At 33.2% G+C, this 16,151-nt stretch overlaps 1 protein-coding gene and 1 pseudogene across 2 annotated transcripts; both read right to left on the bottom strand.

Moving 5' to 3' along the window:
• Positions 1-2,995: 2,995 nt before the first annotated feature.
• LOC143620026 (zinc finger BED domain-containing protein RICESLEEPER 1-like) lies at positions 2,996-6,196 on the bottom strand. Its single transcript, XM_077091823.1, has 4 exons — positions 6,078-6,196; positions 3,492-5,489; positions 3,288-3,356; positions 2,996-3,185 (listed from the first exon to the last, which is right to left on the bottom strand). Exons 2-3 carry the CDS (start codon positions 5,470-5,472, stop codon positions 3,304-3,306), a joined length of 2,034 nt encoding a protein of 677 aa, XP_076947938.1. The 5' UTR covers positions 5,473-5,489; positions 6,078-6,196; the 3' UTR covers positions 2,996-3,185; positions 3,288-3,303.
• A 3,208-nt stretch (positions 6,197-9,404) lies between these two features.
• Positions 9,405-15,459, bottom strand: LOC143620125 (protein trichome birefringence-like 41 pseudogene; annotated as a pseudogene). The gene is made up of 3 exons (XR_013151294.1): positions 15,206-15,459; positions 9,611-9,788; positions 9,405-9,530 (listed from the first exon to the last, which is right to left on the bottom strand). The product of XR_013151294.1 is annotated as a protein trichome birefringence-like 41 pseudogene (transcript).
• Positions 15,460-16,151: the final 692 nt, after the last annotated feature.

The following is a 16,151-nucleotide window of genomic DNA, read 5'->3' as shown; positions in this document are numbered from 1 at the left end:
GCTGTTATTGTTATTTTGTTTTTCTTTTTTTCTGTTATAAGTATTTGTTGTTATTACTTTTTAGGTGATTCTGATTTTTTGTCATTATTAATTTTTTTTCTTTATTATTATAAAACATTGTTTATATAGATTGATATTTTAGTTAGTATTGTTTACTACGTTCCCATTTTTGGTAGATTAGTATTGTTTCCTATGCTCTTATATTAAGATTATTTTATACATGAACCCTTCCTTTATTTTGAAATGCCTCGTCCACAACCTTACAAATATCAAAAGTATTGGGCTTATTAAAATTAAATTTCCCTTAAATAAATTTGATATATAATTATGTTTTATTAAATCTTTTTAGTCTAAAACTAGTAACCATAAAATCCTGAAAATCGGCGGTTACCGGCCAATTCGGTTCGCATAATTTTAAAAAATCGTAATTATTGGTTCAACCCAAAATTGTCAAATCCAGCCTAACCAAACATTAAAATCAAGATTGAATTGCTAAACAGATTAATTTAGTTAACACCCAAACTCGTTTATTATATTAAGAAACTTCTCAAAACTTAATTACTATAATGAAATCTTACACGGTTTATATAAACCAAACCTAAACACGTTTGTATCTAACTAGAATTCCTAATCAATAGGTAAATAAATTAAACTAAACCTAACAACCTAAAACAACATGTATTAATTAAAAAGTATTAGGATCCATATATAACTTGTGTCTTGCTCGTCAAGTTAGTTTATGAGACAAATCAACATAAACTCCTCTTATTTTAAGAAACTTGTTAAAGCATTAACGACTTAACAAACATCATATATGGGCTCACCCATGATTCCTGGCCCATTTCAACATCGTATTCGCATATATATATATATATATATATATGAAGCCTAACATCTCAAAATTCATATCCTTTGGCAAACTACTAACCTTGCCTTCCACGTTATAATACCATATTACATTATCCTACCCCAAAACTCAATATCTAAGTCGATCGTCACAAACTCACAATGCGCACCAACATTAACATTCCTTTTGAAATCAAGCGGAAATCATCAAAAGGGTTCTTCCTGTGAAGTCTTTGCTTCGGTTCCGATCAGTTTCAAAACAATGGAAGTCTTTGATCGATAGCTCGGAGTTCATCGCCCATCACAGCGTCAACCAGGCTCACCCGCATCATCTGCTACAATCTCCTTATGTGGACGACTATGTTTGCATTGTTGGTGATGATACATTCCCCTTGCACAAGTTCTCCCCTATCGGTTTCCCGATATTTAAGCAATCTTTCGTTGAATTACTTGACTGCTCTCCCGGATTGGTGTGGTTGCACAATAAAACCAACCGGGTTGTTCTTTGGAATCCGTCAATCCGGAAATCTGTTGATGTAGTGTTTCCTATTGGAAATTATGTTTTTGGTTGTGGGGTTTGTCCTAAAACAATTGAACCCAAGATTGTTAAGCTTACTATGATCTTTGATCCTACGATTCCCTACGACTACACGGCTGAGGTATTTACGTTAAGCTCTGGGGCTTGGAGAAGTATATCAATTAATATGTCTTTAAAAGGAATTAGTTTTAAAGATAATCCGGTAGTTATAGATGGAATTATCCATTGGTTTACTCGTGATTTCACTAAAGGTAGTAAGCGGATTATTTCATTTGATTTGACAAAGGAAGAATTTGGAGAGGTAGTCGTTCCGGATACGTTTAGGCAAGTGTCTCTATCTAAGATCAACAAGTCTCTTGTTGTGCTTAATGGTTACAATATAGTTGATTCTGGTTCAAAGAGACCGGCTTGTGACGTATGGATGGTGCTGAAAAATGGTTCGTTTAGGAAACTATATACGGTTAAGGTTAGTTCTGATAGGATACTTGGATTTAGGGAGAATGGGCAGCCGATAACGGAACAAGATGGGTATCCACGAAAAGAACTTCAAGATTATGACCCCTCTTCGGAACAGATGAAGGGTCTTGGGATTGATGGGTGGGGAGTCAAGATGACCTCCTACACGGAATCACTACTTCTACTTAATCATTAAAGTTCACATGTGGGTCGCTTAAATGAAGAGCAAGTTTGCGTTTTCTTTTAATATATTAAGTTGATTGTTTTGTTTTTGGTTTGTTTTGTTTTATTAGCATAGGTTTATCTTAATTGGTCAAGACAAACATATGAGTATTTGGTTTATTTAGTGTTTGTAAAAATCCACAGTTTTGAGTTTTAGTTTGTTTACAAGCCGAGTCATTTCAAGGAAGGGTTGCTTTAGAGATTTCCTTTATTTCAAATGAATTTCAAGTCACAAGCTATTCACAACATTCTAAACTAACAAAACTTTACCAAAAGACTTTAACCTGAACAAAAAAATTCAAGAAACTAGCACTATAGAAAATCATAAGTTATACATTAAAATATAGAAAAAAAAAATTATGTAAATCCGTAAGTGATGGATTACCCGTTTAATTGGTGTTGCGCTTGAGCTACCATACCTTCGTTACTAAATCTACAAAATATGAGCGCACATATTAGGGTACCAGATTAGGCTCAAGCTTGAGCTACCATACCTTCAAATTGATTCGGCTGCCCATCTCTCCTCCACATCATCCCCTCTACTCGAAAAGACATCAAAATTGACTATTGTGATATTTTAACTAATACGTGCAATATGTGACGACGGATGGTGATTACAGTTTTCGTGGTTAGCACTGCTCGAGGTTTCAATGATAATATTATTAATAAACAAATAAGCGTGCCCTAGTAAAATCTAATACGTTGCTATTGACAGGGTATGAGAAAGGTAGAACGGGTAAAAACATTTTCCGCATACCAAAAAATAGGGAGGCTCCAATAATAATATTACTACCAATTCTAGAAAAAAAAATGTAAACATAAAATTAATGATACCCTACCACCACTTTTAAGTAAAAAAGTAATGATAAAATCATAAATATAATAATAATACCCTTTTTGAAAGGAAAACTAAAAAGTAAAGCCACCCCCATGAAAGTACAATTAAGAATCCATCAAACTACACACCGAAAATTATTACTCCAAATCATGAAAAAATGAAACCTCTATCAATGTGCATTTATAGTCACCAACATAAAAGAAGCTGCCTTTATGCAAAACCTCTAATTACCAGTTTACCCTTCTTACTCCTGCAACAACATCAAGCCATTGAACTCTTATCAACCTTGTACCACAACGAATATAAAACAAACATCAAAACTAGCAATAAATACCAGTATATCCCGTCCCAAAACTTGACCCGACCCAACCCAACAACAAATCATACCTATTATTAAGGGCAATTATGTCGACTCAATAGCGAGCGGAACAGCAGAAAGACTTGAGGAATTACCATCTGATTCAAACCAAAAACCGTGTCAAAACAATGAAAATAAACTAGATGTGAAAAACTGATCGGGTTGGATCAACAGAATAAACGGGTCATATCAACTCTTGACCCGTTAAGAGATAAACATATACGAACATGTACCTTTGGGTTCCACCTGCAGCCAATCTTGGCCACAAATCAAAGCTTGACGAGTATCCGGGTCAACTGATCTCAAATGACTATCAATCACTCTGCCACCTGTGCTAAACCCCAGCTCAGCAGTAAGAGTAGACACAGGAACACCCAATATATCGCGTGCCATCATGGACAAAATTGGGTGCCTCGGCGTATGAACTTTCCACCAATTCAAAATACTAAAATCATAATTTCTTGGAAACACAGGTTCTTCCAAATACTTATCAAGATCCGAACCCCCGTTTTGTTGGCTTGAAGTTTCATGAAGGAACTTATCAAAACCTCTCAATCGGTCCCTCGTGGCACTACTGGTACCAGTCAAACCGTTGCCAGCCAGGCCCGCCATGTCATCGGAACCAGGGTCGCCAGAATATGCATTAAAAAGCTCACGAATACCATCAGAAACTTCCTGAACACGCTCGGAAGCTTCTGTATCGTATATTTGTTTATAATAATATTCCACCAGCTTCATTTTAAACCTTGGGTCCAAAATTGCTGCAATTGCTAAACCAAACCCGCATTTATTCCAATATTTATCGAACTTAATTTTCATTTTTGTTGCAAGAGAACTTATAAACTCATCTGGGTTCTTGCAAAGGTCGATTAATTGTATATGAACATCACACATTTCTGGGAAATAAACGTTTGAAGTTGGGTATTTGGCCTGTGAATGTGAAAAGACGCTTGTGACCTCGATTAGAAGTTTCATAAAAGAAGAAATGGTCTCCGCCCATTGCCATTCTTCATGAGACAAAGATACTGTGTAGGTGGAATCATGTTCTTGAAGTAAATAAAACGCGCGCTTATATTCAAGTGCTGTTTCAAGCATAAGATATGTAGAATTCCATCTCGTTTGATTATCAAGAAATAATCTTTTTTCAGTATTTATTCCCTCTTGTTGAGCAAAGTCGTCAAATTTCTCTTGTGTTGTGGATGAAGTTTTAACGAACCTAACACTTTCGCGAATCTTTTCGGTCACAGGTTTTAACGATTCTACTGAATCTTGAAGAAGGGATTTCACAAGATGTGAAGCACATCTTATGTCAAATAAGTCCCCGTTTTTTAATGATGGACGGTTTTGAGAAAGGCGGGTTTTTATTATTGTAGAAAAATCGTTATACCTGAAGCAGTCATCGAGAGTCAAAGATGACAACTTTTGGTCAACATCCCAATCAATTAAACATTTTATGACCAAATCAGCTAACACGTCTTCCGTTTGAGAAGAATCCAAAGTCAAGAAATTTAATAACTTTCTTTGCAATCTCCAGTTATCGTCGATGTAATTTGCGTTCAAACTTAAAAAGTTAGCGTTCTCAGGTGAAGACCAAAAACTGACAGCGAGGCTAATTCTGCCAGGTAGATTTCTAATGACTTCAAACACCTTTAGTCTTTCTTTTGCGTAAATGGTCACACAGTCGGACTCAACGACACTCGTGGTCAAACTTTCAAACATCGGTTGAAGATTCTTGACAAAGACTTTAAACCCGACATGTTCAACCATAGACAGTGGATAATCATGTAATATGATCATACGGGCCAAGTCAAGGCGGCTTCTTTCTTGGTCAAACTTAACACTAGCTAGGTTGACCGTCTGATCAATCTTTGACTCTGGGTCAAACTTATGGTAAGCTAACGGGATGGCGTTTTCCTCTTTTCTTTGAACATCTTCATAGCTGACAGTTGCAATGCCAACGGGTGGTTCATCTTTTCTCTTTCTTTTGGCTGCAAGTATCTGTGAGACATCAAAATTTGATCTTTTTAAACATCGCATTAAATGGTTTCTTAGATGAGTCGTTCCACTGTTACTTGATCCACTGAGCCTTTTTTGGCAGTGAACACAAACTGCAAAGCACGCATCGGCTTTTCTGACCCGCTCAAAGTGATTCCATACTACCGAGGTCAGCCTTTTCGGTTTTTTGGCAGGAGTTTCGGCTTGTATTTCCATCATATATATTTGATATGAACCTACTTGATTCGTAAATGTATCAAAAAACGAGTGATATGAGTATAATAAACCAAGAATTCAGATTATCAAAGAACAATTTATACATATTCCCTCAAAGGGGGTGTTTGGATATGTGTTAACAAAGTGTTATCGAAAAAGATATGATTTTGACTTAAAAAAGTCAAAATTGGCATAAATGAAATGCAAAATTAGCTTAAATTAGTGAGCTAAAACACAATTGGCAACCAAAAATCAAGAACCCTAATTCCTTTGCATGTGTACAATGCTTCAATTTTACAAATCGATTGTGATACTGATTTGGAATATATATATATATTTTTTTTGCATAATCAAACAGGGTATTATTCAATTGATGATTCTTTTAATAGAGCGATTATCGAATTAAATTTGAACACGTATGAATCGAAATTCAAAATTCAAACGGGTTCAATGCAGGAATCGAATCGGTAGTTCCTGAATCAACCCGAATTCTCCATGAAAATCAGTATGAAAGATGAAGACGGGTGGGTCTGTTAATAATAATAATAATAATAATAATAATAATAATAATAATAATAAGCATGAAGAAATAAAGAAGAGATTCGAACCTTTTTACAGTGGGTTTGTTTTAAATGTTGGTGAATGTTATTCCAGAGTCCGATTTGAAGATCCGGGAAGATTGTGTAGGGTTGGTTTTTTCGAATGGAAGAAGAGGATCCGATTGAATGGTCCGAATTTGGTTTGATTTGATTTGATTTGATTTGATTTGATTTGATGGGTTAGGGTTTCTCGAATCTTTTGCGGTTGTCATTGGTGGATGGATCCGATCCGAATGCCGAATCTTTTTCGCCTTTTATTTTTTTCTTTTCTTTATTTATGGTGAAGGATTTCTTTTTCTTTTTTCTCTCCACGTAATAAAGAAAATAAATGAACTATCGATCTGTGTAAATAAAACAAGAAGAAAAGAAATACAATTTTAGATATGACATAGTCAATTTATCAGTCTCGGAATTCTATAATTCTAATTCTATTACACTTAGATAAAGTGGCAAAGTTTTGATGAAAATGCGACCCGAGGATGGGGGAATTCAAAATTTTCGAACGAAAATGGGTAAATTTACACTACGTATAGAAATTTTCATACCAAAACGAGTAAATTTACGTTCCTGACCAAGAAAAAAAAGAGGAGGGCGGGGAGCTCGGGTCTCAATTAAGCTTCGCCAATGCTTTGTCATTAGTGTCGATACATATTATATATATATTTCATTTTAGTTGCAAAACTCGTTTGATGGCCGAATGAATATCTTTGATCATGATTTTGGATCTTACATGAAAATAATATGCATTACATATGAGTAATAACATACCTTAATGATTCAAAGATATAAATAATTATAAATAAAAATTTATAATTCATAAATATTTAAAAGAGTAAATTGCCATTTTCGTCCTTGTGGTTTGGCAAATAATGCGAATTTAGTTCAAAAAAGTTTATTTTTTACATATAGACCCTTCACGTTTCTCAATTATTGTCAATTACATCCAAAACACTAACTCCGTTAAATTGAATCGTTAACTCAATGATAGACATGTCTTTTCACTCTTTCTTTATTACATGAGTACAGTGTCAAAATCGTCCCCGAAGTTTGGTCATATTTGCGAATTTCGTCAAAAAATATTTTTTTCGCAAATAGACCCTCGATGTTTCCCAACTGTTGCCAATTTCGTCCAATTTGTTAACTCGGTCTAAATTCAACGTTAACTCAGGGGGGTTACTGTCCTTTTACATATTTGTTTACATTGTTATTATTATTACGCTGAACTAAACCCTTTATATAACTAAAAATAAAGAAGAATAAACAAACACATACTATATTGGATTCAAACATAAGAATCATGAAGTGTTATATATGTCATCGAACAAACACATAATAATAATAATGATAATAATAATAATAATAATAATAATAATAATAATGTAAACAAACATGTAAAAAGACAGTAACACTTACAAGTTAACGTTGAATTTAGACCGAGTTAACAATTTGGACGAAATTGGCAACGGTTGGGAAAACTCGAGGGTCTACTTGTGAAAAAAAATATTTTTGGACGAAATTCGCAAATATGACCAAACGTCAGGGACGATTTTGGCACTTTACTCATATAATAAATAAATAGTGAAAAGACATGTCTACTCTTAACTTAACGATTAAATTTAACAAGGTTAGTGATTTGGATGTAATTTGGCAAGAATTGAGAAACTTGGAGGGTCCATATACAAAAAATAAACTTTTTGGACTAAATTCGCATTATTTGCCAAACCACAAAGATGAAAATGACACTTTACTCTATTTAAAAACTTCATTTAATACAATATTTAAAGTTACATTTGTAACTTTGTTAGTAATTCTATAAATGATAATAGTATTAGTTGTCATCTTAGTTAGTTACCCTAGTTGAATGACACGTGCAAAAATTTTGCTTCAATAATATAGATAGATACGTTTATTAACATTGCTACATAATGTTTTGAGTGATTCAACCATGGATAAGACGTGAGCATTTTTAAGAATGGATAAACTAACATTAATTAATAAGTTTGATCTTAAGGTATTTTTACAAACTCAATAGTTATTTGGTTAATCCTGAGTTTAACAAGTCTAAAATGTGTATTGAAATGGGATGCTATCATGTTTCTGCCATATAATGTTACTAAAGTGCAAGGTGTATATCCTCCTTATGCTTTTTTTCGTCATAATTGAGTGACAGCTTTTAAAAACTTCTAATCAGCTCTTGATGCTTAAAGATTTGTCAAAAAAAATTATGAGATTCAAGAACAACAAATCCAAATGCGGGTGATGAAATATATTCTTTAAAAGCAAAATACAAAAGAAACCAAAAAATAGTTATAGATGTTAAATTAATTGTTACTAGGATATAGCTCGTGTAATATACGGGTGGTTAAAAAAATTACAATAGAAAAGTTAAATTTAATAATATACGTAATAACATACATTGCCGTCTCAAAAGCATATTAAAATATATTTATATGTCTAAAAATATGTTTAATACAACATATTATTATCTTATGGATTCATAGTAACATACCTTATGAAAGAATGATTTTGTTTTAATAGTATAAATAGGTATATTAAAATAAATAGTTTATTATGTGCAAATTATAATTTTGAAAATTGTTGAGGTGGAATCCCATACGAATAGTTTAATTAAAGGCCATGTGAAAACTATTTGTTGCTTTAATATGATAGTTAGATTTATGTTATGTATCCAGCCGGTATAGTCTCTTAACTTTTCTAATGTATTACTTATTTTCTTTTAATATTTTTTCTCTTCACATTCCTATAGTGACTTTATCCTAAAATTCATGATACATTTATATCCTGACGAAAACAACTTTGTAACGAACTAAAACATCAAACAAAATGCTTCATCATGTTACGATGCTTGCCCATGATAGCGAGTTAAAATCGTTGTAAGTGCTTAGGTGCAAAAAAATTACAGGTAAAAAGAAAAAGAAAATCTAAAGCACATTTATTTGCAAACAGAACTTCACGTAGCTCTTCTCATAATCCTAATGCTTAAAATTTCATAAAATACATAATGCAATTGAATAATCATCATAAAAGTGCCTTTGAAAGATTTACTATTTAATATTAAGAGAAAGTAATTAAAGTCTTTACAAGTTTTAACATGAACTTTATGAAAATAATAATTACTATTATTAATATTATATATTATTATTAGTAGTAGTAGTAGTAGTATTTTATCAAACAGAATTTGTTATTATTTTTTTTATCACATTCAAATGCAAATCTGAAAAACAAAACAAAAATAAATAATTAATTAAAAACTTACCAAGCAATAAAAGTATATATTTCATTTCCAGGACCAAAAAGAATGTAAAAAACGCCATCTTATTCAACATCCAGCCATAGCTTGCCAGCGGTCAAAGTATATAAAGTCAACACTCTCCCAAATCTATGCTTCACAATATCCACAAGGTACAAGTTGTGATGGTATGCAACTTTCAACCCATAATCCTACAATTATCACAAAAGAATTAAAATATGTTCTACTAAATAAAAGTATAAAACTTCAAATGTGTAGTCGAGAGGCATACGGTGAAGGTGTATGTGGTCATGTCTTGAATGACGGAGATGTTGACTGCATAATTTGCACTTGGCACTGACGAGTGGATCATGCATAGCATTGACAACCACTGGTTTCGGCTAAGTGAATCACCCACAAACATAATGGTTATCCCTCTTAGTTTCTCCAAGAAGTTTACACCATCAAAACTATTCCAAGAAAAAGTAACGCATTAATATACGACAAGTGATTTCATTAATTATCAAATACTGGAAAAGATACGTATAATTTCGATTAAGTTACTTGATTCATTTTAAATGTGTATGAGGTTGAATGATAATATATGCTTCTTACGCGTTACACGAACCAATTGTTTGAAAACGAAAGCATGTTTTTTGTTGTTCAAAAATATGTATCATGTTAGTTGTAAAATGGGTCCATCACATGAAGTTGTTTCATAAATCATAATTAAATGATTAATTATGGTTCTAAAAGGTGATAATGACAGTGTATGACGTCAAATGTGGAAGGCTAGACGTTCATTATGGTATTGATTTCAACAATAATGGTTGGTACTTCGTACCCATCTTATCTTATGCCCATGACACGAAACTCTTAACAACTTAGTTGAAATCAATTAAAAGACAACACGTCGATATGGCGTTTTTGGTAGTTAGGATAAAAGGATCAAATGAGTTGAAAATGATGAACGATAACAAGAGCAATTCTAATATTCTATGTTTTTCTAAAAGAAATTATGGCCTCTCGTTTTAAATCTATAAATTCTAATGTTCACCATTTATATCACATTCATATAAATGTGATTTTTTTTTTTTTTTTGTAATCGTTACATTTAGTGTATATTTATTTTTTCGAGCTTTAATGTGCTACCGAAAGTAAAAACTATATGACGCCTATTAACTTTTTAGTTATTAACTTTAATTCACTAATTCATTAATTAGCTATGAAAATATTATTAAACTATATATTAGTTTAACATGCGATTTTTTTTTAAGTCAACATATGCAACTTTATTATAAAGTTATTAGCTAAATACATAGGCTTTTAATTACAACTTTTAATTACAAACATAAAAACAAAATTCTAAATATATTCTTTAAATAGTTTTACATTTTGAAGCAATTTAAAAGAAAACTATGTTATTTAATGATTACAATGTTACACGCTGTCTTCTATAGTTTTCAATTTTCTATTAAGGAGAGAAGAGTAGGGAGAGTTTTTTTTAATGGAAAGAAAGAAAGAGAAGAGAATGTATATATATTTCTAGGGGGTGTTTACGGTTCGGTTTTAAACCGTGAAACCGTCCAAACCGGTCGTCGGTTTGGTTTCACGGTTGGTTTTTGTTTTAACTTTCGGTCAGTTGGTTTGAAAATTTTCAAACCGTAATGAATGGTTTGGTTTACGGTTTATACAAAAAACCGTTCGAATAAAACTGGACCGGACCGTAAGATTGGATAATATATTTTAGTTTTTGTTATATATTTTATAATGCATATATTTAGTTATCTATATTTAATATTTGGTTCGATTAATTAATATGAATATAGGCTAAATCTATTTTTAGCTTCAAAGTGTATTAGCAGACCACAATCTGTAGTTATAAACTTAAGACTTGTGTTTTTAATGTATTTCATGAGATAGTTTTTTTATACTTTATTTCTTTTATTTAAATGATGAGATTCATATAATTATAAACTAGTAGTAAGCTCTTATAACAAGATTGTTCTATGCATTTCGAATAATATTTTATTTTATCTTTTGTGGGTTTTTATTATAAAGACATAACAAGTTTAAAACTTTAAACCGTGAATCGAACCGGACCAAACAGTTAGTAACGGTTCGGTTTGGTTCGGTTTTCATTGTTAACGGTTCGGTTTCGGTTTTCAATTTCCAAAAACCGGTACCCACAGTTTGGTCACGATTTAACCCAAAAACCATTTAAACCGGACCGTAAACACCCCTATATATTTCCATCCAAAACAATAGGATTTGGAGAGAAAGAATGAGATATACACCATAAATTTGCTATTATTGTTATTTTAAACAACAGTAAAGTAAGAGTTTGAGCGGTAAAAACTAATTTAATAGCAGATGAATAATGGTAAGTGAAGAAACACTAAGTGAACCCTGGACAGATTATAGATAATCTGGGGGTTAAGTAATGTTTCCCACGGATGAGATCTAACTGAGAAGGCTGTTCTTCAGGAGACCTGCAAAACAAACACCGTAAGCTCGTCACTGAGAAGGGGGGGTTCCTCCTTGTGACCACCCTCCGGCGTGAGAATCAGACTAGATTGCTCTGAATATAAGTGTATATTAAGAGATTGCTAGATAACTGGGTAGCAGATGATCTTACCATTCCAAGATGTTGGAGTATTTATAGCCGAAGGTAGGTTAGAAGGTATAGCCGGCTGAATAGTATTCCTGTTCTACCAACAGTGGACTATGCACAGGCCATACTGGCTGGTGGATAGGTTACGGCCAACAGTAACTATGTCGGCTGCACTATTCCTCCAACTGTAGATTATGCACGTCCTACCTACTGTGGATTATACGCAGGCCATGCTGGTTGGTGAATAGGTTACGGCCAACAGTAACACTATTTCACCAACTGTAGGCTGCGCATGCCCTGCAGTAAGGGTTGGTGAGTAGGCAGCGGCTAATAGTGACAAACAGTACTAGAGGGTGCTCCTCCTCGTACTGTTGTCGGTGAGCTGTCACCCTGTGATTGGCTCATGGGCTGTTCTGGTCAGATTGTCTGTCCTATCCATACCTTGGTAGGTATAGTACAGAAGATCTTTCAGAATCATACGGACTGGCTCATTTTGGCGGGATTGTTCCCGTCTTGCTCATTCCTTCATGTGACTACTGAAGTATCTATTGTCTTGTGCGTGTAGCCCTGCTGTCTGCGGGTAGCCTTCCCTGATGGCTTGTATCCGCAACTGCGGGAACAGGCGGGGTACTTCACCATTGGGAGGCTTTCCCTGCGTGTACAGCTTGCGTACTGCGCGTAAGGTTCTCTGAGCATGGTGGGTCCTGCGGAAGCAGATGGCCTTTGCGCAGACGTCCCTGTTCAAGGTGAGTCTTGCGGGACCAACTGGGCTCTGCTGGGACCTACCTCTTCAGTAAGAGAAGCAAAACTTTTTTTCCCCGACTACAATTAAAAGATCAAAGTTATATTTTTATTAAAAAATATAAAACCTTTCAAAGGGATTTAACATCCAATCGAATTACATATTTGGTTATTGGTTCGGTTCAACCCCTATACGAAATTGGGTTTTCCGTATCAAAAATCAATATCGGCAAATAAAAATTTCTTAAGTTGTATTTAGTTCAATCCAATAATAATTTCAGCATAATCATTATATAGGCTAACTTAATCCATTAACAAATAACGATTATTTTAGTTTATTGGATTGAAACCGAGCATAAACTGAACATGAATTCGACTTTTAGTTTCAAACAAAAACTGAACCGATTAACACCCCTACTCTGGTAATGTATTTTACAGCAAATACTTTATGAAAAGGAGCATTATCTTTTAACATTTTCTAGGAGGGAATATAAATATATAAATAAAAATAACAAAAAGCTAAATATTAACCTTACATATTTTTTAATTATTTCTTTCCTTGACTTCCATATTTTAATTTTATAAGAGCACATGTTATTTTTATTAAAGTTTACCTAACGGCTATTGAAAGAAAAACTCAAAAATGGTGAACAGAGGAAGACATCCTCCGTGACACCTCACCTCGAATAATGTGCTGTGTTCTTTAACTCACATGAACCCCTTTTGTCGGATTTATTTATTACGTTTTCAGTATTTAATATTTATAGTTATACAGTCTATTTCCAAGTCAATATTCAGTATTATAACTAGTTTTATTTCATTTTGCATTGCATTACATAAAATTATGCCTATAGTTTATTAAAAGTTATGAAAATATCTTTTAAGTATCAAAACAGCACTAATGGTATATAACTTTGAAAAATGTTACAGGTTAGTCCTTGAATATAAGAATTTTAGTAAACTGTTTAAACTTATAAAAAAATTACATTTTTCATATATTTCACTTATCGACTTATCGTCGCTAAACTTTGGTTAGTACTAAATATTTTTATAACATGCTTTTGATTTATGAGCTTTCCAATTTTATATATACTTAAAAAAACATTTTATTAATCAACAATCAAAAAATCAAATATTATAATTTTTTTTAGTTTGGGAAATCAAATATAATATAGTATATAGAAAAGGAACCCTCGCAATAACCTTTGAGATTCATGTCATCATTTTATTGTATTTGGAATAGTTCTTGTTCTCAATCATTTGGAGTTTCTTTATTCCATTATTTGTCATAAAAATATGTCGGTGGAAAAGGAATGATACAATATCAAAAATAATCTGTCTAGAAAAATACATTTTGGTGTCATCTTAATTAGTTTTTGAACATTAAAAATATTATATCATATCTTATATAACTTTATCAATTAAGTGAATAACAGGTTGGATTACACTTTTGAAGGATAACAATTAATTAACATATTGAATTACACTTTAAAAGATAATTAATGACTTTTATTAAAGATACTCAAATAGCATACTGTATTCAGTATTGCACTTCTAAAAGATAATTAATCAAATCATTAATTACAGGTAAGAAAATATTCTATTCTACCAAAAAAAAATCACATAAATAATCATTTTTTTTTAATCTTTTAGAGTAGTTTTCATATCGAATAAGATTTTACCTATATTATCCTATAATAGATGAACATATTTCATGTATATCCATGTATGTTTGCTTATAGTCTTATCAACTTGTTTTACAAATAATATAGCAACAAGAAATTAAATCAGATACACAATAAATATACAATGATACAAGAACAAAGTAGTCATTAAGTCATAAAATCATAATTACTACCAACTTACCAAGATATTTAATTTTGTTTAATTACAAATAACGCTCAGGTATTTAATTTTTATTTAATTACTATTAACCTTTTCTGTTATCACCAAAAAATTATGCTTTTCTATAACTTTCTTTATTTTATCTAAATCTTTTATGTTTAAATCATTTATATTATTATTATTATTATTTATTTATTCATACAAGCCCATGTAAGTGTGTAACCTAGGTTCGATTCCTGCTCACATCATTTAGTTTTGGCGGCACCGAGCGATGATGGAAGACTAGATGAGTAAGTGACGTTTGCTTGTTGGATCCTTGAACTGATATTTCATCTTACCACACCGTCTTGCATTTGGACGAGTTTTTACTGGCGTTGGCCTTAGGTGAGGAATTTCCCCGGATCAAAAGTCGAGTGTATCCTGGCGTGATAAATTAAGCCAGTAGCCCATATCAAAGATTCGTTGGGCGTTCAAAAATTATTATTATTATTATTATTATTATTATTCATGTAAAGCCCATAACGCCGGCCAATAAAAATAAAACAAACACATTTCTCACACCATTGACACCTGTACATGCCCCCATTTTGGTGGAGGGAAAACCAACCACCACCGGCAACCGCCACCACTACCAGCTGCCGGCAACACAATTACAAACATTCCAATAATAGATACAAACAGAGGTACCTGGATAAGCTGCATCCGGTGGGTTGCCAGCGGAATTTGAGATACAGGCGGTCAGGACGGCCATTGTTGACGCAATTGAACTCCTTTTCAAGGAACGGACACGTGGATTCGTTGTAGAGTGGATACGATGGATCCAGTATCCAGTTCCCCTGGAACACATCACAGTCGGCATTGGCCGCCGTTAATGGCAGTAGAATGGTGTTAATTGTGAATAATAATAATAAAATGAAATTGGGGTTTATTAACGCCTTCATTTTCGATTTCCCTCCAGAAAAGAAAATGGTGGAGAGAGAGGAATGGTGAAGAAGAATGAAAAACCCCTTTTAATATTATTATTGTGGCTTATTATTCCGTGAGTGAATGTGGTGGGGAGAGCTATTTATAGGGTGAGGTGTTTATGTGATATTATTATTATTATTATTGCAATATATTGTAATCTCATTGCTAAAATATAAGGCTGAGGGGTGTGGAGCGCTAGGAAGGGCGCAAGAGGCCAGACGCTCGCGCCCCGGGGCGCGAGCACCACACCACCGAGGCGCGAGAGGGGCGCGAGAGCGGAAAATGAGGCAGGCGCCAGGGTGCTAGCGGCTGAGAATGGCGTGAAGTTTTCTTGGAAAGCATGAATAGAGCCGTTGGGGGGTGATTTATTAAAAAAAAAAACGTTTTTTTTTTCCTATATATAATAACAAACCCATATCAAACCCATATCAAACCTATATCAAACCCGATTTTGTTTCTCTGTATTAAACATATATCAAACCCAAACCAATATCACATACCAATATCACATACCACACCCAAAACCCGAAATCACCCCATCTTCCAAACCTTTTTTTAAAAACATGGCTGGAAATTGGTACCCAAACCTAGATTCAGATTACAGTTACGACGATTTATGGTCGGCACCGGACCAACCGATGTTTTATTCGGGGTCGCAACAACCATC

Source organism: Bidens hawaiensis, unplaced genomic scaffold (genome assembly GCF_021521415.1).
Source record: "Bidens hawaiensis isolate Kalapana, Puna unplaced genomic scaffold, B.hawaiensis_p1.1 tig00002525_1, whole genome shotgun sequence".
Taxonomy (NCBI): Eukaryota; Viridiplantae; Streptophyta; class Magnoliopsida; order Asterales; family Asteraceae; genus Bidens; species Bidens hawaiensis.
The sequence above is the reverse complement of the archived record's forward strand: the minus strand, read 5'-3'. Positions and strand labels throughout refer to the sequence as shown.